The 24,573-nt window shown below is 46.7% G+C and overlaps 1 protein-coding gene across 1 annotated transcript; it reads left to right on the forward strand.

Moving 5' to 3' along the window:
- Window positions 1–5,976: 5,976 nt before the first annotated feature.
- On the forward strand, window positions 5,977–23,867 carry LOC110201795 (uncharacterized). Its single transcript, XM_078151871.1, has 5 exons — window positions 5,977–6,747; window positions 12,357–12,483; window positions 12,711–12,806; window positions 16,950–17,130; window positions 17,484–23,867. The coding sequence occupies exons 1-5, from the start codon at window positions 6,631–6,633 to the stop codon at window positions 19,681–19,683; spliced, it is 2,721 nt and encodes a 906-aa protein (XP_078007997.1). The 5' UTR covers window positions 5,977–6,630; the 3' UTR covers window positions 19,684–23,867.
- The last annotated feature ends 706 nt before the right edge of the window (window positions 23,868–24,573 follow it).

A 24,573-nucleotide genomic window follows, 5' to 3' on the forward strand; every position in this document is an offset into this window, starting at 1 on the left:
TTTAAACCACAACTGAAGACGTTTCTGTTTTAAGGTGTAATGATTAATAGAACAACAATCTGGTCCCATAAACTCTTCCATCAAATACCCAATTATCCTCATATTAACTTTAGGAAGGACTAAAATTGTAGGCGGAATAGCTCAAATCCTATTGAAAGTATTAATCTATGAAACTTTAGAGAATTTCAATTGTTGCGTCATGAGGGCCTGAATTGGAAAATGAGTTGAAAATTGTGTCTCATCTCCTACTAATTATATTATCCTGATGAAAGAATGCCCCAGGATGGTCTCTTATAAACTAAATAACCCACTAGCATATATTAGTTAATCAAAAATCACCAATAGGGTTCATCTTCTTTTACACTTGCCCTTATCAATGGAATTTGCTGTGTGAGAAGAAAGGCAGGGACATAGCAGCTGTGCTGACCTCATTGTTTTATGCGTGTGAAACCTAGACAGTCTACCAGTGCCATGCCAGGAAACTGAATCACTTCCTTTTAAATTGTTTTAGGAAGATTCTGAAGATCACCTGGCAGGATAAGGTACTTGACATTGAGGTCTTTTCTCAAGCTGGACTGCCAAGCATTCAAAATCTACTTCCGGGAATGCAACTCCAATGGGATGGTCATGTTGTTTGAATGACAAAAATATATTTGCCTAAGAGTATTTTATGGAGAACTCATGGTAGGCAGATCAGAAGAATTGATACAAGGGCATTCAAGATCCCTCTGAAGGATTGGCCAACATGGCAAAACAAGAAAATGACAAATGCTGGAGAAGATGTGGGAAAATTGGAACATTAATGCATTATTGGCGGAGTTGTGAAATGATCCAATCATCTTGGAGAGCAATTGGGAACTATGCCCAAAGGGCTATGGTAATGTGCATAGCCTTTGACCCAGCAATGACACTTCTAGGGCTGTATCCCAAAGAGATCATAACAATGAGAAAAGGACCCACACGTACAAAAATATTTATAGCAGCTCTTTCAGTGGTGGCAAAGAATTGGAAATTGAGGGGATGCCCATCAATTGGGGAATGGCTGAACAAGTTGTGATATAGGAATGTAATGGAATTCTATTGTGCTATAGGAAATGATAAGCAGGCAGTTATCAGAAAAACCTGGAAAGGCTTACATGAATGGATGCAAAGTGAAATGAGTAGAAGCAAGAAAATATTGTACAGAGTGACAGCGTATAAATATATGTTTAATACAATAAAGAGTCAATTTTCATCCAAAATTATTTGGCTGCCACCTATAAAAATTATGAAAATGTATAGGGTGGCTTAAAGATATAACTTCAATACATTAATGAGTCAACTATCATGTATTCACTGTGTGTTTAATTTGAAGAGCTCCAGAATGTGGTTATTTGTTATTTATAAATGAATGATAAAGACATGTATCTGTTAGGGAAACATGAGAAAAGTGATACTATCCAAGCCCCTAAGTTGTAATTAGTAAAATTTTGCTATCTGAGGTAAAAATTTGGGGGACTATAATTTGATATTGTTTTGCTTTGATTTCAGGGATGGTTGTCTGAATTGCCATGAAGCCAGTAGTCCACCATTCAACTATAAAATGGCTTTTGCTACAGTCTGAGACTGCTACGGGGGGTTGAAGGGATGACCTTGGTGTGCCCTAAGGTAGGACTCTACCATATGGCATTCTTGACTCGATTTCCCTACGATGATGTTGCCTTCTGAACAGGAGAATTTCCTACCTGGTTAATCATGAGCCTGGCTTTTGATAATCTGTGAATAATGTGGAGCTTTGTTACATGATTGGCTGTTAAATATGACTCATGCCTGGAATCAAATAGACTGGATAAGTCACTTAATTCTATTTGTCTCAGTTTCCTCATCAGTAAAATACACTGAAGAAAGAATGGACTCCAGTATCTTCATCAAGAAAACCTCAGATAGGATCACAAGGAGCTGGACATGACTGACACGACTGAAGAAAGGGAGTTTTCCCATTATGGTATATGTAAGGTCAGTCTGTGCCCTTGATGGAACAATCTTGGCATTGTTATGTCCCTCTGTTTTCCTTTTGTAGCAAATTTCAATAAACAGCTATGAATTGTAGAAGTTTTGTAAGTACAATATTAAATCTAATAGATTAATACTGGAACATCTCTGAGTTACTGTAATAGAATAAAAGTATGAAAACTCTTACAATTTTAATCTGTATTTGTGGTAAAATTATAATATAGGGATGATATCTTCCTAAGGGGGAGGGGGGGGACTAGACAAAGTGATAAGAGAAAGATGTAATGTAAAACTTTTCTAACTAAATGGAATAGTAAATTTTGACAAAGCAACAGGAATAAATTGTTTTCTAGGATATATACATATGTATATGATTGGCTTCCAAATGATTCTACTGGAAAATTCAGGCTTTGAGTATAATTTCTCAAAATTCGATTAAGGATTTTACATATAAAATTGCACTGATAATTGTAAAGATAGTGAAACATTTTCTATTTTGAAATATATGCTTTAAGAAACAAAAGGATTCATTTTCCAAGTCAGGCACTTACGCATTTTTTTTTAAAGATTCTTCTTTCAGCGTGTTGAAAGCGTTTTCCATATCAGACACAGTGTTTTAGGTCAAGAGAGAAACAGCAAGAGGTATATGAAAACTGAAAATCTCTGAAGTTTTGGGTTTGGCAAGCCAAATTTAGGAGTTGTACTAAATTGTATTAAGTCTTGTTATTAGAAGATTTTAGAATTATTTAGGAATTTCTGCTTGTGACTTGGAACTGGAGAAGCAGAGCCCCCTTCATAGCTGTCTTGAGAATGATGTCTATTCCAGACTGTCCAAGAGAAGATATTTGTAGGGACTAGACAACTACATGGGACGTCTGGGACTCAAGACAAAATGTGCTGCTCAAGTGGGTGTTGGGAGGGGGTTACTGGGGTACAAGGAGACTCGATGTTGATTACTGATGATCATTGTTGTAGTGCTTTGGCCTTTGGTTTCATGGTGTTTGTTTGCTGAAGTTACCTTGGTGACATGTAAACCTCCCCTCTCAAGATTAGTCTTTTGTGAGCGCTCTCTGTAGTTCAATCAGTAGCCTGCCTAAGTTTGTTTCCTTAGGGGATATCATTTTTATTGTTCTTGGGTTTTCTATTAGCTGTTGTCCTAAGCTAATGCTTCCCAGGGGTCTTTTTTGAGTATGCAAATTTGCAGGGCAGTTAGGTAGCACAGTGGATAGAGCAATGGGCCTCAATGAGGAAGATCTGAGTTAAAATCCAAAACTTATTAGCTGTGTGACCCTGGGCAAGTCACTTTACTCTGTTTGCCTCAGTTTCCTCATCTTTAAAATGAGTTGGAGAAGGAAATGACAAACCACTACAGTGTCTTTGCCAAGAAAATCCCAAATGGGGTCACAAAGAGGGGGAAACTGGACAACGGTTTCCCCTTCTGCTATAAGTTCTTGGACACGTAAATATTTACCTTCCCCATAGAACTCCATAAAATTTCAACTGTATCTCATGGGGTATGGGCCCAAGCTGAGATCTTCCACCCCTTGTCACAAAGGGAATCTGACTCCCATTTGTCTATAGTCCCCAGCTCCTCATCTCCCTTTGCAAGCCCTAGCCCTACTTTTTGTTCTTATTCAGATGTACCTTTACCCCTTGTCTTAAAAAGAATCTGGCTCCCATTTGTCTACAGGCCCCAGAAAACCCTTGAACTTTTCTTACTCTGGTCTCAAAAGGTTCTTATCCACTCCCCTTATCTCCCTTTGAAAGCCCTAGCCCCACCTTTTGATCTTATTCAGATGCCTTTCAAATTTCTTCCTCCCAGTTCCTCTCATTATCTATCTCCATCGTCTATTCAATCTCTTAGACATTCCAATTGGAATTCTCACCTAGACTGTTTCCCAGCCCCTTCCCTGGTCACCCAAGTTACTTTAGTGTACTGGCCTCCATTTAAATGCTGAGCTTTTCTCTTGCCCACTAGTCCTTATGGGCATCACCTGGTCTATCTGGTTTATCTCTAATAAACCTTTTTCTCTGGCTGAAAGAAGATTTGGGTGGAATTCCTTGAGGCAGGGCCCACACGGCAGTCTTGGGGTCCCAGCACCCCAAACCTCCATCCTGATGATGTAATTAAAGACTAAGTTTGCTGAAAATGTGTGTACCAGGGGACTGTGCTCAGGTTGGTAAGTGTGGTTACCAGAAGTGCCCAGCAATGACTCCGTGGCTCTTCCTATCTCAGGGAAGAGATTGGTTAGGACAGGCAGGTCCTGCTCCCAACCTGCTGCCAGAACACATTCTGACTCACTGTGTCTGTCATCCAAACCTCCAGGTCTTTTTCAGGCTGGCCATTTTGTTGTCACACCATTCGGTCCTTGTAAAACTGGCTTCGTGAACCCTGCCCACAACCCCCATTCACATCTTCTCTACTGCTTTTTCCAGGGCAGGTTCCAGCCCCTGCAGACTCAAGTAAGAACACATCCACAACTGACCTAAGGAAGCCGTATGCCATGCCTGGCTGCGAACAGGGTCCTTCAGCAGCTGGAAAGGACAGAGCTTGGCCCTTATCATAGCTCCTAGTCAGGGGTGGGGATCCTGAGCCCTCCAGGCCACACGTGGCCCTCTAGTCCTCAAGTGCGGCCCTTTGCCTGACTCCAGACTTCATAGAACAAATCCTTTTATCATTGTCCTGTCCTACAGCATAGCACAAGGTAGGCAGGCGAGACCCAGTGTTGTCGTTTGTGTTGGTCAGTCCTGTCTGATTCTTTGTGACCCCATATGGGGTTTTCCTGGCAAAGATACTGGAGCGGTCTTCTTTTCTTCTCCAGCTCAGTTTGCAGATGAGGAAACTGGGCCAAACAGGGACAAACAGGATGAGTGACTTGCCCAGGATCATACAGCTAGGAAGTGTCTGAGGCCGGATTTAAACTCGGGAAAACGAGTCCTCTCCTGCCTGAGGTGGCCCTCAGGTCCTCCTAATGCTGCTCCTAACCCCAAGGTAGTACAGGGACAAGGCTCCCCTTCCTCCCAGGTCTGCTGGGGGGGGGGGCACCGAACCTCTAGAAGAGGAAGAAAGGCCAGCGGTGGTTAGGCTGGCCTGGGGGGCCTGGATAAGGGACTTTGAGCAGGCTGCCCGGAGGGGGCTGCCCCTGGGCGGAGCCTGCTGGGACAGGGCAGGGCCTCGGGAGGAGCCTGAAGCCGGCAAGGACTCTGAGCATGCGCATCGTCCTCGGACTACGTTTCCCAGGCGGCTTTGCGGCCGCATCCCCGGCTCGGAGCGGGGCTCCTGTTCGGGATTCCCAACACGTCACTTCCGCTCCCGCCGCCTCCGTGCCTTCTTTCTCTGCTGGAGCTGGGGCCAGAGCTCTTTGTCCTGGCCGGGTGAGTGAGGACGCATCCATTGGTCAGGCCGGGGGCGGTGGCGAGGCTCTAGAGCCAATCAGCGGCGTCGCCGACCCTCCCCTCCCCCCACGCCCTTTCCTTTGCTACTCTAGCTTCGGGGCTGGGCGGTAGATCAGCAGCTGTAAGTGGACCACAAGCTCCATAGGCTCCGCCCAAGAAAGGCACCACGTTGAGAGGGGACAGAGCCGGCCTCTTCCCTCCAGTGCTTACCCTTAGTCTGGTCAGGCAGAGGGAGCATTGCTTAAGTGCCTACTGCCTACCCGGGGCACTGAGCTGAGCCCAGGGGATGAGAGAGAGCTGGAGGCAGAGTTCCTGCCCTCGAGGACACGCAAACACATGCGGATGGAGCCAGCTCCGGGTGGGATAAGGAGGGGAGAAGGCTGAAGCCCGAAGCTGGGCAGGGGGGGCAGGGCCAGGGAGAGGCCCGGGGCAGAGAGGGCCTGCCCCCCGCCCAGGACCAAGGACCCACCCGGGGAGTGGTGGGGGGGGGAGGGGGGGAGGGGATAGCCGGGGAAATGGCGCCATGTTGGGGCGGGGGGCGGCCCGAGGGGCTAGGGGGTGGGGGTACCCTCCACAGTGACCGGGAAAGGGAAGACCGAGGCCAGTTAGGGACCTTGGTGGAGGCTCGCCATGCCGGGCGCTGTACTAAATGCCTATAATGTGTGCGCCCTTTGAGCCTCACAACGCCCTGAGAATCAGGTGCTGTTATCCCCATTTACAGATGAGGACACTGAGGCAGCCAGGGCTGAAGTGCCCTGCCCAGGGTCCCTGAGCTAGGAAGTGTCTGAGGCTGGACTGAGACCCAAAGTGCATGTGCTGTTCAGCAGTTCAAAATCAGAAGTTTCTGGCCCCGTGTTGAAAGCCTCCGTGGTCTGGTTCCAGGTTCTAGGTTACTCCTTTTCCCCTCATCTGTTTTCCAGTCCGGGCCTGTTCCCGGCCTTCCTGTCTTCACAAACCATTCCTCAGGCCTCCTCCTCTCAGCCACCACCTCCTGTCCCCAGTGTTGGGCTCTCCAGAATCCTTGTCTAGATTTCTCTGGGGGCATGTCTCTGGCCAGTGGACCAACCTCCTGGAGGGCAGAACTTGCTTCCTTGCAGTGACTTTTGGGGGGTTTCACCAATCATTTTTACATTGAATTTCACCTCCGTATCAGCCATGCTTGTGTTCCCCCGGTAGGATGCTGTGGTAGCATTTGTAGCCTGGGCCTGTGGTCAGGGCAGGCCAGAAGCATCCATTCCCTTGATGGTACTTTTCTTGCCCAGACTGGTCTCCAGAGAACTCTGCCCTCCCCAGTCCCTGGAAGAGGAGGAGGAGGAGGAGGAAGAAATGGCAGTGCTGCTCCTGACAAGACCCGGCCAGGTGAGCAGAATCCTCTTTTCCCAAGTAACCTCTTTGGCCTCAAGGGACAGAGGTGTTTCTTTTTATACCCATTGTAGTCATCAATTTCATTAAAAATTCTTTTTCCAACAAAGGAGCATTTCTTGTAAACCTCTGGTGTCTTATTCAAATAGGAAAGAATCTAATTGACTTTGAAAACCACAGATGAATGTTTTTAATGTTGTATAGTATTTTTACTTATTTTGATAAACATTACTCAAACATATTTTAATCAGGTTCAGTAGCACTGAAGAGTTTTGTGCCTGGCTGGCCTATAGTTTCTTTCTTTCTTTCTGTCTGTCTGTCTGTCTTTTTTTCTTTCTTTCATTTTGTGAGGCAGTCAGGGTTAAGTTACTTGCCCAGGGGCACACAGCTAGTGTCAAGTGTTTGAGGCCAGACTTGAACTCAGGTCCCCCTGGCTCCAGGGCTGGTGCTCTATCTACTGTGGCCACCTAGCTGCCCCTGGCCTGCAGTTTCACACATCTTTTGTAAAACCATTTAACAAATGTGCAGAGTCAAGCAAAACAATTCCCCTCAGTGGCCATTACTAGAAACTATGTCTTTCAGTCTCAGGCCATTGCCCCCCCGTGTCAGGAGAGGGGCAGCGCACCATTGTTGCTCCCTTGGAACTGGGCTTGGTCTGTGCGGTGAACAATCCTGGAGGCCTTCCCAGTTGCTTCTCTTTTAGTGTGGTCACTGTACAAATTGTTCTGCGGATTCTGCTCCAGTTCTGCATCAGTTGATACAGGTCTTCCCAGGGTTCTCTGAAACCATCCGCTTCATCATGTCTTACAGCGCCATGGTGTTCCATCACCCTCAGACACCATGATTTGTGCAGCCCCGACTGATGGCCATCCCCTTGTTTCCTGTGCTTTGCCACCCCAAACAGAACTGTTCTAACATTGTTTTGATATGGGTTCCTTCTTTGATCTCTTGGGAGTACAGGTCTAGTGGTATTGCTGGATTGAAGGGGAAGCAGACTTTAGTGGTGGTTTTCCAGACTGATTTCTGGAATATCAGCCCACTGCTTTCCTAACGCCACAGGAAGGGGCCCATTTTCCTGTTTGCTTCTTGTCATTTTTGTCAACGTGATAGGTGGGAGGTGAAACCTCACAGTTCCTTTATGCTACATTTCTCTAATTGTTAGTGATATGGAGGGTTTGGTTTTTTTTTTTCATATTGCTGTTGATTCCTTTGCAAATTGATTTCTTGCTTTGCAAACTCTGTGTTCATTTACTCTGGCCATTTATCAATTAGGGAATTACTCTTAGCAAAAGACTCTTTGTCTTAGCAGTTTGAATCAATTCCTTGTATCTTGCAAATGAGATTTTTATCAAGGATACTTGTTACAAAGTTTTTTCTGCAGTGTCTGGTTTTATTTCTTAATTCAGTGGAGTTTTTTTTTTATTGCTTTCAGTTTTGTTAATCTCTGCTTTGATTTTCAGAACTTTTATTTTGGCATTTATTTTGGAACTTTGAAATTTGTTCCACAAATTTTATTATGTTGTCTCATTGTTGTCATTTTTTTGGGTCAATATCTATTATTTCTATGATTTGTTCTCGGACCCACCAATTTCTTAGGATTGTGTTATTTAGCCTACAATTTGTTTTAATCCTTTCTTCAATGGTCCTTCTCTGGAGTGTATTAATTACTACATTGTGGTCAGTAAAAGATGTGTTTATTGTCTTCTCTATCAACCAGTAATCCACAAACATTTATTAAGTGCCTGCTATGTTCCAGGCACCGTGCTAAGCACAAAGAAAGGCAAAAGATAATTCCAGCCCTCAGGGTGCTCACAAGCTAATGAGCAGACAACAAACAAACAAATATGAACAAAGGACCTATGGACAGGATGAATAGGAAGTAATTTAACAGAGAGCAGGCATTAGAATTGAGAGGAATTGGGAAAGGCTTCTGGTAAAAGATATTTTCGGTGGGACTTGAAGGAAGCCGGGAGGGTTTTTGAGGTTTTCACGTCTTAAATCTTGGGGACTTTTTGTAAATTTTTCTTACTGTGCCAAGAAGTATGCATGCTCCTAGCTTTTCCCATCCAGTAACTGCTGGAGTAATTCCATTGTATCTCACTTTTTTTTAAGAGTGTTTGCATTAGTAAATGTTTGCTTTCCAGAATGCTTCATTTCAGACACAGGCGCAATCATAGACCTTATGTTAGAGTATGAACTAGTGCCTCAAACTTGTCTGGTTTAGTTGTCCTGATGACAAAGTCTAGAGAGATTAAATGGCTCTGTGCCCTTGGAAAGATGTGTCTGTTTTGAGAAGCAAACATTTTTGGTGGACGTCAGGGTGTCCTTTCATGCCAACACGAAGCCTGAACCTGCCCAATGCCATCGCCGGCTGCGCCAGCGCTCAGCTCTTCGACAAGGTGTCATTTGTCCAAAGCCTGACACGTAGTAGGCCCAGATAAATTCTTGTTCCCAGACCTGCTTCCCCTTGTCCACGTGGTGACCTGGAGGGGCACTCCTGCCTTCCTTCACCACCTTCTCCATCCACCTAATGACCGTTCCCAAGTTCCCTTCCATTTTCTGCCTAGGTAAATGTTCATCTTTCTCCAGGTAGCCGGTTCTGTGGGCACACCAGGACTTCCTTTTCAGAAGCTTGGCATCGTGTAAGGCTGTTTGGCTCTCCTGATTGTCATCTAGGTGTCTACACTGAGGCCCCTCCGGCCTTGGCCTGACGGTGGCCTAGCCCAACCCCCAGTCCTTCTCCCTCTTCACAAGTCGCTGCCGCTCTGTGCAGCAGATCTAACTTCTGTTTGCACCTTAAGGCAGGTCAGACAGTGAGCACCTGTTAAGTACCTGCTCACGCCCCAGGGATGCGAGGTCCTAGCTCTTGGTCAGCTCACATCTGGCTGTCTCCTTCTAGGCTCTGCCTTTGGGTGTTGTAGAGTTCTTCTGGCTCTGCAGCTTGGGCCTGTCCAGAACTGCTTATCTGCCAGCCCTACTTCCTGCATTGGGGCACTGTGTTAGTGCCAGGCTCTGGGCACTTCTGGAAGGAGCCTTGTGTTGCCCTGGTCTGTATTTTCTGGGGTCCTGCCTGTTCTCCAGGCATTGAGCACTGTGTACTTTGAAGATCACAGGGGTGGTTCAGGAAAGGGACTGACAAGCTATTGATGCCCCAGGTTTGTCTGATCGGGGGCAGTGACTGATCACTGCCCTCCTGGTCTGAACTTTGCAGGCTCCTGCCACCAGTTTGATTCCACACACCCACGGGCTTGCCCCTAGCTGGAGCTCTGACACACCCGAGGCCTCTGTCAGCTGGCTGGAAGGCTCTGCAGACCCAGAGACACGGGGCCTGAAGCCTCACCCCCTGTCTGGGATCACAGGCGTCCCTTTTTCCCCTTGCCTTGGTCCATGCCTGGGGGCCAGATTCACAACACTGGACTGGAGATGTGGGCAGCTGTGGTTTTTCCTGAGACTTCCTAATCATTCCTCAGACTGGCTCTCTTCCTGGATTGGGAAGTCGGGGTAGTTGTGGGAAAGAGCCAGGCTGTCTCCTCCAGCTCTGCCATCCTTGACAGTCTCCCATTCTGGAGCAGGATGTGCGCCTGGGTGAGGAAAATAAAGACTCTGCCACACGTTCAAATCAGAGCCAGAGAAGCGGAGCTCATGCCAGTCACAGTCGAGAGGAGCAGTATGCGGACAGAGAATTCTGATGGCGACTTCCAGGGACGACTGAAAAGGGCTTGGGATGCTCTGTGAACTGGGCAAATTCCAGTAAAAAAGTGCTGGGTCAGAGGAGGTGACTGGACTGCAGCGGCGTGAGGAGCCCTGCTGTAGGTGACCTCCAGCTGTTCAAATGGGGAGAAGAGGAGAGCAAGAGGGTGACAGCCAATGGATTTGGGGGATGGAGGTGAAGGGGAGACACAGAAGTGCTTTGAGGGATGTGCTCTGAGAAGGCGACGTTCTTAGTGAGCAGCCTCTGTCTTTTCCCTAGAGCAACGGATAGGTGGAAGTGACAGGAAGGCCGCTTTAAGATGTCCCCGCCCTGAGAGCTGTTCCAAAGTGGAGGCCGGTGGGATCAGGTGGACCCTCTCCCAGCTCTGAGAGTATTATTCACAGAAACCTGCCTCCCCCTAGCACAGACTCTGCCCCATGGAGGCCTTTCCAGAACCAGTCACACCAGAGCAGAGGGAGGGGAGGACATCGTTCTGGATGGGCCAGGCCTCTTCCAGCCCGCTCCGGGCCCCCATTCATTCTGTCCATCTCTCCCTCTCCAGATCCTGGTTTCAGTCATCTACCAACCCCAAGTTAGTCAGGCTTTTTTCTCTAGGAATTTGGCCCCTGGCTCACAGCCTCCCCTCCTTAACCCGTGTCATTGCACACAGCAAAGTCCTTACCAACCCCAGGCCTCCCGGCTCACCTACCTCCTCAGCATCTGTGACCCACCCCTTCATCCCACCCCTGACACCCAGGCAAAGGGGTCCAGTGGGCGATTAGTGGGGAGGTGGGCCTGGGGCTCAGGGGATAGAAGAGGGCCACTTAGGGGCAGGAGATGCAGTGGTGAGAAAAGTGACCCCCCGGGAACTGATGAGGTCAGCAAGCAGGACAGCACAGAGAGGGGAGAGGAGACCCACCCTCCGGGCAGAGGCGAGGGGCAGCCCACCATGAGTGGGTGAGACCTGGAGGAGAGTCCAACAAAGGAGACAGAGGAGCCTTCAGGAGCAGGAGAGGGCGGGTGGTCAGCAGAGATTCAGAAGATTTGGGGGGAGGATGGAAGCAAGGCTGACTTTAGGGGCTAAGAGGGGGAAGCAGGGGAAGCGGAGAGTGGAGGTTGGTTTTGAAAAGCAGGACTGAGGACGAAAGCTGAGGGAAGAGGGGCCCCAGGGGGCCTTTGAAGGATGAGGGAGACCCGGCGGTCCAGGGAAGAGAGGCTGAAGGCTTGCGTGAGGAGGGGAGGAGGGAACGGATGTGACTGGAGGGCCCGGAGCTGAGGATGCCTCTGAGGCTGTGAGGCCAGCTGGCCCAAAGGATTCTTTTGGGGGAGTGTTGGATTTGAGATGGCCTAGGTCAGCCGGCTCTGCTGGGGCGGGGGGAGACCAAGGGGCAGAGGCATGGAGGGCCTGTCTAGTCTTGTCAGGAAAAGCCTTCTACCCAGTGGGGCCCCCTTGAAGGGGAAGCAGGGGCTGTAGCGCAGACACTGATGCAGGTCTGGGCCACGCGGACTCCTTGGGGCCTTCACGCTGGGGAGTCCGCTTCCTCATCTGCAGCCTGACTGGGGGCGGGGGCGGGGGAAAGAATCAAGCATTGTCTAAGCACCTCCTGCGCACCAAGCATTATGCTGAGTCAGCACAATACCCCTGTGATTTCGCTTGATCCTCACACAACTGTGGAAGGCAGGTGCTGTCCTTGTCCCCATTTTACAGACCACTAAGGCTTAAAGAGATGAAGTGATTTGTCTAGGATCACAGACAAGTGTTTGTCGGAAGCAGATCTTCTTGACTTGGAGTCCAGCGCTATCCTCTGCACCCCCAAGCTGCCTTAGAATGGTGTGAGGTCCACTTGCTTTGTTTGTCCCAGGGCCATAGGGAAGGTGGCCTCTGGGGCAAGCGCAGGTGTCCTTGGTATTTCAGGGGTCAGTGACCTTCGAGGACGTGGCTGTGGTCTTCACCCCAGAGGAGTGGGGGTACCTGGAACCTTCTCAGAAGGAGCTCTACCGGGAGGTGACGCTGGAGAACTACAGGAACCTGGTGTGCCTGGGTAAGGAGGCTCCCCTGGGCCCCAGGCTCTTCCCAAGGAGGGCTCATGATCTCATGGCCTTCTGTTCTCTCAGTGACCCACACCCCACACTGCCTGTGAACACAACACAGAACTGTATCGGGGGGCCTGGGTACCATCTGTTGAGTCTGCCTGTCATACTGTCTTTGTTCCAAAGAGAGAAGGGGCTCATAGTGAGTTCCCAGCTTTTTCCCACTTCCCCCAAGCAGGACTGGCAGTTTCCAGACCAGACGTGGTCGGCCAGCTAGAACGAGGAGATGTGCCTTGGATGGCCGGAGGAGATAGCCCCAGGAGCAGCGGTGCAGGTGAGTGAGTGAGAATCAGACAAGCGAGCCATTGTGTGCGCCAGAAACAGGGTAAAGGGTATCTTTGATGTTACAAACCTGAGTGAGACGTGTAGAACCGGGGAAGACTGGAGCAGTTGTGGGTTTGGGAAGAGATATGGTGAGCTCTGTGTGCTGACAAACTGTCCAAAAGGATGTCCAGCGAAGATCACTGGACCCATGGAGCCATGAGAATCACCAAGAGAGAATTCCATTGGATGAGGATCGCTTCATTCATCCATCACATCAGTGTCACGAGCGCGTGATCTTTCTAGGAATTCGCATGTGTGTGTGCTGGGGAGTGGAGGAGTCTGGACCGGTGATGTCACAGTGATCCTGTCCGCTTCCATGGGTCCAGCGATCCTTCGCTGGCATCTCCAGAGGCAGAACGCACACTTTGACAGCCTCCTGGGCAGAGTCCTGCCTGGCTTTACAGAGCAGTTGGAAGGAGTCAGGAAGCAGAGAGGATGGAGCCAGAAGGCCTCGTCAAGGAAGGGCTGTGCTCTTTGGTCATGGTTTCTCTGTGGGTCACTCAGGAGAAGTCTGTGGATATGCTTTTCCTCCTTCTAACAAAGCACTTTGCAGTGCTCTGAATGCTCTTGTGACAGAGATGGAGATTGCTGTAGCCATGACAGTAGCATTGAAGGCGTGTGGGACCAGATGGAAAAGCCAGACCTGGCTGAGAGCCACCGAAGGCGTGACGTCAGCGTGGTGTCCCTTGTGGTGGGGTGTTAATCTAACAGTTAGCTTCTCCACTGGGGTTTCCCAGGGATTGTGTTTGATGGCCTGGGGCTGTGACGGTAAAGCAAGGCTGGCAGGTTGATCAGATTTTTGGGTGATGGAAAGTGGGGGAAGGTAGTGAAGACATAGGGTAACTGAGCAAGGATCCCAAAGTCTTGACGTGCTGGATCATCAGGCTAATTCTTACTTGGGTTAAGTTGGGATAAAGCTAGGACCTCACACTGAAACATAATGATTGGTAGTGTTTGTGCAGTCCTTGAGGGTTTGCAAAGCCCTTTGCACAGGGTGCCTCGTTTGAGCCCCACAGCAACCCTCCGAGCTGGGGCTGTTATCCCATTTTATGGATGAGGAGTCTGAAGCAGACAGAGGTTACATGATTCGCTGAGGGTCATGGAGTCAGTGTCTGAGGCTGGCTTTGAGCTCAGGCCTCTGATTCCACGTCCAACACTCTGTGTGCTGTACTGCCCATCTGCGTCATCGAACTGATACCCAGTTATGTTCAGGAAGGATTTGTGAATCATTTCTGTGTTGTTGTTGAGTCGTGTCTGACTCTTCGTGACCCCGTGGACCCCAGCACTCTGCCTTCCCGTCCTCCACCATCTCCCCCGGTCAGGCTAAGCTCACGTTCGTCGCCTCCATGACACCATCCATCCATCTCCTCCTGTGCCGTCCCTTCTCCTTTTGCCCTCAATCTTTCCCAACATCAGGCTCTTTTCTAATAAGGCCCATCTTCTCACTATGTGGCCAAAGTATTTCAGCTTCAGTATTGGACCTTCCAGTGAATAGCCTGAATTAACTTCTTTAAGTATTGACTGATTTGATCTCTTTGCTGTCCAAGGAGCTCTTAAAAGCCTTCTCTAGCGCCACAATCCAAAAGTGTGATTCTGCGGCGCTCAGCTTTCCTTAGAGTCCAGCTCTCACGGGTATACGTCACTATGGGAAAAACCATAGCTTTGACCATACAGACCTTTGTTGGCAAGGCGACATCTCTGCTTTTCAGTCTGCTGTCTACTTTTGTCATAGCTTTCCATCCAGGGAGCAAGCGTCTTTTCGTGTCATGGCTGCAGTGGCCACCTGCGGGGGTCTTTGAGCCCAGGAACATTCAATCTAAGACTTCTACGTCTTCTTCCTCTATTTGCCAGGAAGTGTTGACATCAGTTGCCAGGATCCTAGTTTAAGCTTCAAGCCAGCTTTTACGCTCTCCTCTTTTACCCTCTTCAAAGGGCCTCTTAATTCCTTTTTCCATGGGCCAGGTGTTATGCTAGGTACTGGGGATACAGAGACAACAGTGAAAAATTTCCTACCCACAAGGAGCTTATGCTCTACTGGGGGAGAAACATACACAGATAAGTAATTACAACTGACTTGGGGGAGAGAGCATAAACAAGTGGGGGATTTAGAAACGGCCTGGAGCTGACCCTTGCAGGGGCTGGAGGCTTCTTGGGCAAGGGGTGAGGGGTGGGAGGAGGGCTTTGCAGTCAGAGGCTGCTGGCAGGGGTCCGGTCCCTCTTGACCTCTCAGCAGCATCCACTGGCCACCCCCTCCTCCTGGGTGCAGCATCCTCTCCTTTTTCACGACTCTGCCCTTGTCTGGTTCTCCTGCCTGATCATTCCTTCTTGGTCACCCCTAACCAGGGGTCTGACCTGGGCGCTCTTCTCTTTATGCTCTTTCATAGCCACCCACCTCATCAGCTCCCCCAGATTTGACATCTCTTCACATGTAATTCCACTACCATTGCCCTTTGCCTGAAATGGTGGTCTCCTGTTGGTGTTCCTACTTCAGCCCTCTCCTTTCTCAGACTGTCATTAACACAGCTGTCCAACTGTCCTTCTCCAAGCACAGACCACAGTGTCACTGTCCTCTTCAAATCCAATGGCTCCGTGTTATCTCTGAGATTGTGAGTGTGGTACTTAACACCCTCCAGAACTCATCTACACCACACCTTCTCAGCTGTATCCCATCAGTCAATGAACATTTGTTAGGTGCCTACTCTGCACCAGCCACTGTTACGTCCTGGTAACACAAAGAAGTAGTGAACAGCCCCTCCTTTCAGGGAGCTTATACTCTGGTTCAGAGTGACAGTGTAGACATCTGGGTAGATAGAAGGTCATTTTGGGGGAAAGGCACTGATAATGGGAAGTGGGGAGAGGTGGGATCAAGAAAGGCTTCAGATAGAAGGTGGGCATGAAGAGCTGTGCCAGGGGAGGTGAAGAAGGAATGCATCCCAGGCATGTAGGGGACAGCTGATGCAAAGACATGGAGGTGGGAGATGAATTGTTATGAACGAGGAAGTTGGGCAAAGTCCATTTCCTAGACTGTCCTATCCATAAAGGGGAATGATGTGTAGTAAGCCTAGAAAGGTCAAGCTGTGAAAGGCTTTAGATGTCAAACACAGGAATTTATATTTAATCCTGGGACCAATAAGGGAGGCACCAGGAATTTATGAAGCAGGGAGAATTTAGGGTTAAGAAAATCACATGAGGAGAAAGCTGAATGGAGGATGGCCTGCAGCAGGGAGAGGAAGCAAGGAGATCAGTTAGGAGGCTATTGCAATGGTCCAGGCAAGCGTGAAGAGAACCTGAATTAGGATAGTGGCCGTCTGAATGGAAAGGCAGGGATGGGAGCAAAAGATGGTGGGAGATCTGAAAACTGAGTCTTTGGGGCAGGAGATGGGGTGACTGGAGGGTGGTGGTACCCTCCACAGTAGCAGGGAACTTTGGGAGAGAGACGGGTTTGATGGTGAAAGGTAATGGAGCAGACATGTTGACTTGTAAGTGTCTTTGGCACGTCCTGGGGAAGCTGGTGAGGTACCATGGAGGCTGGGGCAGGATGCAGAGATCTGGGAGCCATCGGGAGAGAGAAGATAGTGAATGTATAGAAACTGAAGAGTTCTCCAAGAGAGAGAAAGAAGGGAGGGAAGAGAAGAGGGCCTACGCCAGATTACTGGGAAGCGTTCATGGTGAAATGACTCCAGGTGCTGCCTGGAGTCTCAGGACCAAATGTGAGATTCTCTGTCTGACTAGACAGCACAGTGGCTAGAGCGCTGGCCCTGGATTCAGGAGGACCTGAGTTCAAATCTGGCCACAGACACTTGATACTTGCCAGCTGTGTGACCTTGGGCAAGTCACTTCACCCCATTGCCTCACAAAATAATAATAATAATAATAATAATGATAGTAATAACAATAACAATAATAATAATATTCCAAAGCCCTTCCTGAGCTGCCCCTCACCCTTTCCACTCTTTTTACACCTTACTCTTCTACATACAGTCTGTGATCCAGCCTTCTTGCTCTTTCTTGAACTCAGCAATACAACTGTATTTTCCTTTCTCTTGGCAGGGAAGTGAGACTTATTGTTTGTTTTGTTTTGTTTTAATTTCAGAATTTGAGATACTGCCTGAATCCAAAGAATCAACTCGGATGCTTGTCATTCCTAGAGAAGGATTATCTAAAGAAAAACTCTCCAGGGATTGGCCCTGGGTTTCCAAGTTGGAAGAAGCTTCAGAAGGTGGTACCAGGTTGAAGAGGCAGCAGATAGAGAGCAGTAAAGAAAGACATTCTAGGCAAGTGAAACTCACCCAATCAGAACTTCCAGTGAAGTGATCAGTGGGAGTAATGAATATAGCAAAAGCTTCAGTCTAGGACAGATCCTTTTTCTGTAGTCAAGAGTATCTATCAGAAGCAGTCCATAGATGGGATATCCTGATAAAGAACTGTGAAGTCTATTCAGACCCAGGGAAAGATAATCATCTGCTTTAAGCAGGTGTTTTTCTAAGTAAAATTAATGTGGGAAATTCTTAAATTGTAATTCAGACCTTGTTTAATATTCTAGATTAAATGCTGACAAGAAACCTAACGAGTACAGTGAATGTGGGAAAGGCTTTAACCATAGTTCATCCATTTCTTCCCATGACAGAATTCAAGCTGAAGAGACACCTCCAAAATGTAATAAATGTGGGAAGGTCGTCTTTGAGAGCAAACAACTTACGCAGCCTCAGATGCTTCCTGTGGGAACAAAACCTTGTGAATGTAACGAATGGGGACAGGTCTTTGGTCTGAGAACAGGATTTAGTGGCCATCGCAAGATTCATCCCAGAGAGAAACTTTGTGAGTGTAGTGAATGTGGCCAAGCCTTCCCCGAGAAGGCAAGATTTCCTCAACATCAGAAACTTTGCACCAGAGCACTGCTATGCTATGAATGTAACAAACGTGGGAAGGCCTTCCACAAGCAAACACAGTTTGTTGTACATCAGAGAATTCGTTCCACAGAGAAATCCTGTAAATGCAATGAATGTGGAGAGGCTTTTATCCAGAGCTCACAACTCAGTCTACATCGCAGAATTCATAGTGGCAAGAAACCATACGCATGTACTGAATGGGGCCAAGCCTTCCTTTATAGCTCCAACCTTACGGAACATCAGAGCATCCGTACTGGAGAGAAATCTTACAAGTGTAAGGAATGTGGGAAGGTCTTCCAGTGTGGCACAGACCTTACTGTTCATCAGACAATTCACAGTGGAAAGAAACCTTACAAATGTAGTGAATGTGGGAAGACTTTCCATAAGCGAACACAGTTTATTGTACATCAGAGAATTCATACTGGAGAGAAACCTTATAAATGCAATGAATGTGGAAAAGCTTTTAGCCAGAGCTCACAACTCAGTCTACATCAAAGAATTCATAGTGGAGAGAAACCTTATGAATGTAGTGAATGTGGCAAGGCCTTCTGCCAGAGCTCACAACTTTCTGTGCATCAGAGAATTCATACTGGAGAGAAACCTTATAAATGTAGTGAATGTGGGAAGGCCTTTCGGCAAAGTGAACAGCTTACACTACATCACAGAATTCATAGTGGAGAGAAACCTTATGAATGTAATGAATGTGGGAAGACCTTCCGAAGTAGTTCACAACTGACTGTGCATCAGAAGGTCCATACTGGAGAGAAGCCTTATGAGTGTAAGGAATGTGGGAAGGCCTTCCGCTGTAGCTCATATCTTACTGTACATCAGAGAATTCACACTGGAGAGAAACCTTATAAATGTAATGAATGTGGAAAGGCCTTTCGTCAGAGGGAACAACTTACTCTACATCACAGAATTCATAGTGGAGAGAAACCTTACGAGTGTATCGAATGTGGCAAGGCCTTCCGTTATAGCTCCTACCTTACAGTACATCAGAGAATTCACACTGGAGAAAAACCATATGAATGCAAGGAATGTGGGAAAGCCTTCCATTGTAGCACAGACCTTACTGTACATCAGAAGATTCATACTGGTGAGAAACCTTATGAATGTAGTGAATGTGGAAAAGCCTTCCGCACACATACACAGTTTACTGTCCATCAGAAAATTCATACTGGAGAAAAACCTTATGAATGTAAGGACTGTGGGAAGGCTTTTAGACAGAGCATAGAACTTACTGTACATCAAAGAACTCATACTGGGGAGAAACCTTATGAATGTAATGAATGTGGGAAGGCCTTCTGCCAGAGTATACAACTTACTCGACATCAAAAAATTCATACTGGAGAGAAACCTTATGAATGTAATGAATGTGGGAAGACTTTTTGCCAAAGAACTGGCCTTACTGAACATCAGAAAATTCACACTGGAGAAAAACCTTATGAATGTAATGAGTGCAAGAAAGCCTTTCGAAATAGTATACAACTTACTCAGCATCTGAGAATTCACACTGGAGAGAAACCCTATGAATGTAGTGAATGTGGAAAGGCCTTCTGTCAAAGCTCACAACTTTCTGTACATCAGAGAATTCATAGTGGAGAGAAACCTTATAAATGTAATGAATGTGGGAAGGCCTTCCGTCATAGTGCACACCTTACTCTACATCAGAGAATTCATAGTGGAGAGAAACCTTATGGTTGTCCTGAATGTGGAAAAGCCTTTCGAAGTAGCTCACATCTTACTCTGCATCAGAAGATTCATACTGGAGAGAAGCCTTATGAATGTAAGGAATGTGGGAAGGCCTTCCGCTGTAGCTCATATCTTACTGTACATCAGAGAATTCACACTGGAGAGAAACCTTATAAATGCAATGAATGTGGGAAAGCATTCTGCCAGAGCACACAACTTACTCGACATCAGAGAATTCATATCTGAAGTCTTTTGAATAATAAATCCTTACAAATGTGGGAAGAATTTTTGCTAATTTCAGCAGTTCAGCCTAATATTTTAAAAATTAAGCTAAAGGAGAACCTTGCAGATCATAATATTTACAATAATACTTGACATTTATGTAAAGTTTAGAATTTTGGGGGCAGCTAGGTGGTGCAGTGGACAGAGTACCGGTCTTGGAGTCAGGAAGACCTGAGTTCAAATCCAGCCTCGAACATTTGACACTTCCTAGCTGTGTGACCCTAGGCAAGTCACTTAACCCTGATTGCCTCACGAAAAAAAAAGAAAAAAAGTTTTAAATTTTGCAAAGCCCTTTACAAATATAACAGCCTTTCTGAGGCTGTTTCCCACCTTCCATGAGCATTGTCCAGCTGGGTCTCCCAGAAGGTGGCTGACTCTTCCTTTCAGGATTTTAGGAGTAACCTTGGAGGGCTGCAGTTTCTAGTACTATTGATCATTGATGGGATTATCAGACTTAATTACATTTTTAAAAAGGGCATTGACTAAGCAGGTATAGCAAAAGCAGTTGTCACAGAAATAATCCCCCCAACCTAGGACATTCTCTGCCCTTGATCTCATAAGTTCTCTATGGAGACTGAACTCCAATGTGGAGTAAAATGGAAGTGAGACGTATGTGTAGGAATCACATATGTCAAATGGTAAGCTCATCACTCCTGGTTCCTGGAAGTTCTTCTCTCCCTTTGTGCAGCTTTGCTGGGCCCTGAAAATCAGTGCCTTTTCTGACTTTCCTCGGTGGGTATCTAGTTGGTCCTCAGTAGACCAGGTCCTCTGGTCTACACTTGGGTCTCCTGAACTTTGCAGTTGTCAAGGTTATAACAGCCAGTCCATCTCTGGATATGTTTCCTTGGGAGATCTATTTGCCCTCAGCATGTTGCTCTTTGCTCCAAGCTAGACGTGTTGTCTCCTGCTAGTAAATTCTCCCTAGTAACATTATAAATGGAGAGGGAAGAAGGGAATTTCCCCCCTCCCTAAGAGTCATCCCTTTCAAGGGGCTGGCATCCTTAGTTCCTGAATTTGCCACTTAATCAATTGGCTTTGAAACAGTTTGCTGATTTTATATGTTGCTCAACAGAAAAACTTGATTTTTAACCAAGATATTTCCTAGGAGGTGTCATGTCTTTATCTAGTGACCCTATGACTTTTTTCAAATTAATTAAGGATTTATTCATACCTAATATGCCTTTGATTGATTCAGTTGGGATGTTTGGGCTTCTGTGATAAACGGGGTGGGCCCCCACTCTTACATATATGCATTATTGCACTTTAGCCTTATCAAAACCTATAGATGTTGTCTTCATTTTAGAGATGAGGACAGTGAGGTGCAGAGTAGTAAGTGACTTGCCCATGGTGACACATCTGTTTGGGCACACAATCAGGTCTTCAGTACCTGAGTCAGCTTCAAGTTCAGAACTTTTCCAAGTAGATTACACTGTTTCTCCATGGCGCTGGTGAAGCACATCCGTATCCAGTTTCCCACAGTGGTCATTTTATATCTTTTCCTTTCCCTTGACCTCCTCAGGTCTCTCTCCCCAAGTCCCTAAATTTATAGTTGATCATTGAAGACTGTTAATTGAGAAAGGGATTAGGAGCTTCCTCAACGACACAGAAATGCTCAGACTCACCCCAGAACAAAAGGTAGTAGAGGGATGAAGGGTCCTGGTGTTTGGGAGTCAGTAATATATTGGCCAAGCCTGATTCAGATTTGGCCAGTCACACAAGTTCAAGATTGGAAAGAAAGAGTTGGAACATCATTTAAAAGTTAATAAATGGAAAGTTAGTAATAATGTGGAAAAGGTTCTTGATGCAGATGTAGCGGTAGTTCTAGTATGTGTGGGCTCCCTTATCTCTGTACAGAAGCATATCTTGTCATTGGGGCAGGGCATGATGACTCATCACTATGGGGCATTCGGTCTGTCAAATATTTATAAAGCACCATGTGCCAGGCACTGTGCCAAGTCTTGGGAATACAAAGAAAGGCAAAAACATTGTCTTTGCCCTCAAAAGCTAATATTTTATTGGGGGAGACAATACAATCAGCTATGTACCTACTTTCTATATCTTATCCACACACACATAAGTATAGATATACATATACATCCATGTAAGGTAATCTCAGCAAAGGCATTGAGGGGTGAGTTGGAGAGGAAGGGTTGGAAGAGGCCTGAGAGAGCTGAAGAAGGTGCACTTTGGCCTGTCCTGCAAGAAGCTAGGGAAGCCTGTAGGTGAGGAGGGGAGCACCTCCCTGGCATGGAGGAGTAGCCAGGGAAAGGCAGAGTTGGGGACTGGCGTGTCATGTTCGAGAAACGTCACAAATGCAAGAGTTGCTGGATTATAGAGTGTGGAGGGGAGTGAACTTTCAGGAGACTGGAGAGAGAAGAGGGCCAGATTGTGAAGGGTCTTAGAACATTTTGTATTTGTTCCTGCACATAATAGGGAGCCATTAGAGTTTGCTGAGTAAGAGGGTGATATGATCAGACCTGAGCTTCAGGCACAGTTGTGTAGAGGATGAATGGGGTAAAGTTAGACAAGAAGACTGCCAACGGGCCATTGTGATAGTCCGAGTGGAGGTGAAGAGGGTGTCACCAGCGTGGTGACTAAACAGAAGGTTGCATGTGCGAGGAATGTCATGGAGATGGAAATGGCAAGACTTGACAATAGATGGATTATAGGAAGTGCAAGAGAGAAGTCAAAGGTAATAACGAGGCCGGGACCTGAGTGTCTGGGAGGTCGGTAGTGCCTTCAGTAATGATGGGAAGTTTGGAGGGAAAAGAAGACAGCTCTCGTCTTGGACATGTTGACTAACAGATCTATTGGACATATAATTCAAAATACCCAAATGGTAGCTGGTATTGCCAGCCCAGATGTAGTTCTGAGAATCCTCTTCATGGAGATGATAGTTGAACCCACTCAGAAGCTCTGAAGGACACATCCCATGTGGGCTAGCCTCTTTTATACTGTCAGGTGACCAGGAAGCCACATCAGTGCTAACATGGTTTGAGCCTTCGCCATCAAGGCTAATCGAGGTTCAGGAGACATTATTTTCTTGTTAGCGAAAGATCTAACCTAGCCAACGCATCAAGAGATCCCCCAGTAGATATTATTTCTACCATGCTACCCTGTCTTGGCAAGGTCCTAAAGGTCTAAATTTCACCACTTAAATCTCTGTGGGGCTATTACTGGTTAACCCTAACCTCAGAGACAGAAGAAGCTTGGCCTAGGTTAGGAATAAAACAAAAATGAACCTAGAAAGAGTCTGGCCCCCACCAGGGCATCCTCCACACCTCCCTCCCCACGCACTTTCCAGCTGCACACTGCTGCCTAAAACTCCGAGACTAGTGTTGTTTGTCCTTTGTTTTCTGAAGAGGACTGATCATCATGAAGGTGCCGTCTTAACTTGGACATGAATTGGATTTAAGTGAGGCAGAGCTGCACAAAGTCATCCTTCTCAGTCTTCCAGAATCATCGAAGTCCAGTGGCAGGACAGAAGTCAGGACAGCTAGCTATGGCCAGGATGCAGTGATGCCCTTGGAATTGTCCATGTCTGACTGAGCTCTGAGTGCTCCACAGTGCCTCCTTCAGCTGCCTTCATGGCTGCTGAAACAAATTGCTCTTATCCACCCATTCTGCTGAGGGAAGTCTTCACATGCTTGGGGTAGACATCCCCAAACTCACTGACAAGTTTGAGGCCTGTTGGTTTTACAGGGGTGTGGCTGCTATGCATGCTATGGCTTCCTGGAGCCACAGGTGAGAGTTGGGTGACAGGTGGCCGCCCAAGGTGGGTGAGCAGCCCCAAAAATGGCTCAGCAAGCCCTCACACCAGAGGTGCTAGTCCTGCCTGAACACTCAGTACCCCAAGGCTGAACATTTATGGATGATAACCTACCTAGACTTATTCCTCAATGATTACCACACTGTCACCCATCATTCCCTTGCTAACAATGATTCTGAAGCTCTGCTGCTGTTATTCAAAACCTCTGTTCCCAGTATTCCACTGGCCAGTCTAACCCTTATTCCTATCCCTTTGAACCCAACCCCAACAAAGTACTACTTTAAAGGTACTCACCTTTTTGAAATTTGATAGTATTTTATTTTTCCCAATTACATGTAAAGACAATTTCAATGTTCATTTAAAGATTTTTTAAAATTTATTTGTTTTTAGTTTTCAACATTCACTTTTATAGAATTTTGAGTTCTAAACTTTTCTCCCTCCCTTCCCTCTCTCCTCCCCAGGACAGTGTGTAATTTGATAAGGCTATATATGCACAATCATATTAAACATATTTCCACATTAGTTATGTTGTAAAGAAGAATCAGAACCAAAGGAAAAAAATAGAGAAAATAGTGTGCTTTGATCTGCATTCAGACTCCATAGTTATTTCTCTGGCTGTGGATTGCATTTTCCATCATGAATCTTTTGGAATTGTCTTGAATCATTGCATTGCTGAGAAGAGCTAAGTCTATCATAGTTGATCATCCCACAATGTTGCTGTTCATGTGTACAATGTTCTCCTGGTTCTGCTCATTTCACTCAGCATCAGTTCATGTAAGTCTTCCCAAGTTTATCTGAAATCTGCCTGCTCATCATTTCTTATGGCACAGTAGTATTCCCTTACATTCATATACCACAACTTGTTCAGCCATTCCCCAATTGATGGGCATCCCCTCAATTTCCAGTGCTGTAAATATTTTTGTACATATGGGTCCTTTTCCCATTTGTATGCACTCTTTGGGATACAGCCCTAGTAGCGCTCACCCTTTCTAATGTACTCTCTGGAATGCCTGTTCCATAAGCAACAAACCATTATTTTTAAACCTTTTCCTCTTTCCTTCCATGTTCTTGGATTCACTGAGACC

Source organism: Phascolarctos cinereus, unplaced genomic scaffold (assembly GCF_003287225.1).
Source record: "Phascolarctos cinereus isolate Bilbo 61053 unplaced genomic scaffold, phaCin_HiC Scaffold_4;HRSCAF=312, whole genome shotgun sequence".
In the NCBI taxonomy this organism is placed as follows: Eukaryota; Metazoa; Chordata; class Mammalia; order Diprotodontia; family Phascolarctidae; genus Phascolarctos; species Phascolarctos cinereus.

Bases quoted from the DNA above. Each gene is read 5' to 3' on its own strand.
- LOC110201795 (XM_078151871.1), top strand. From the start codon at position 6,631: ATGGTACTTTTCTTGCCCAGACTGGTCTCCAGAGAACTCTGCCCTCCC. The intron at 6,748-12,356 runs GTGAGCAGAATC...TTGGTATTTCAG, and splicing joins TCCTGACAAGACCCGGCCAG to GGGTCAGTGACCTTCGAGGA. The intron at 12,807-16,949 runs GTGAGTGAGTGA...TTTTAATTTCAG, and splicing joins CCCCAGGAGCAGCGGTGCAG to AATTTGAGATACTGCCTGAA.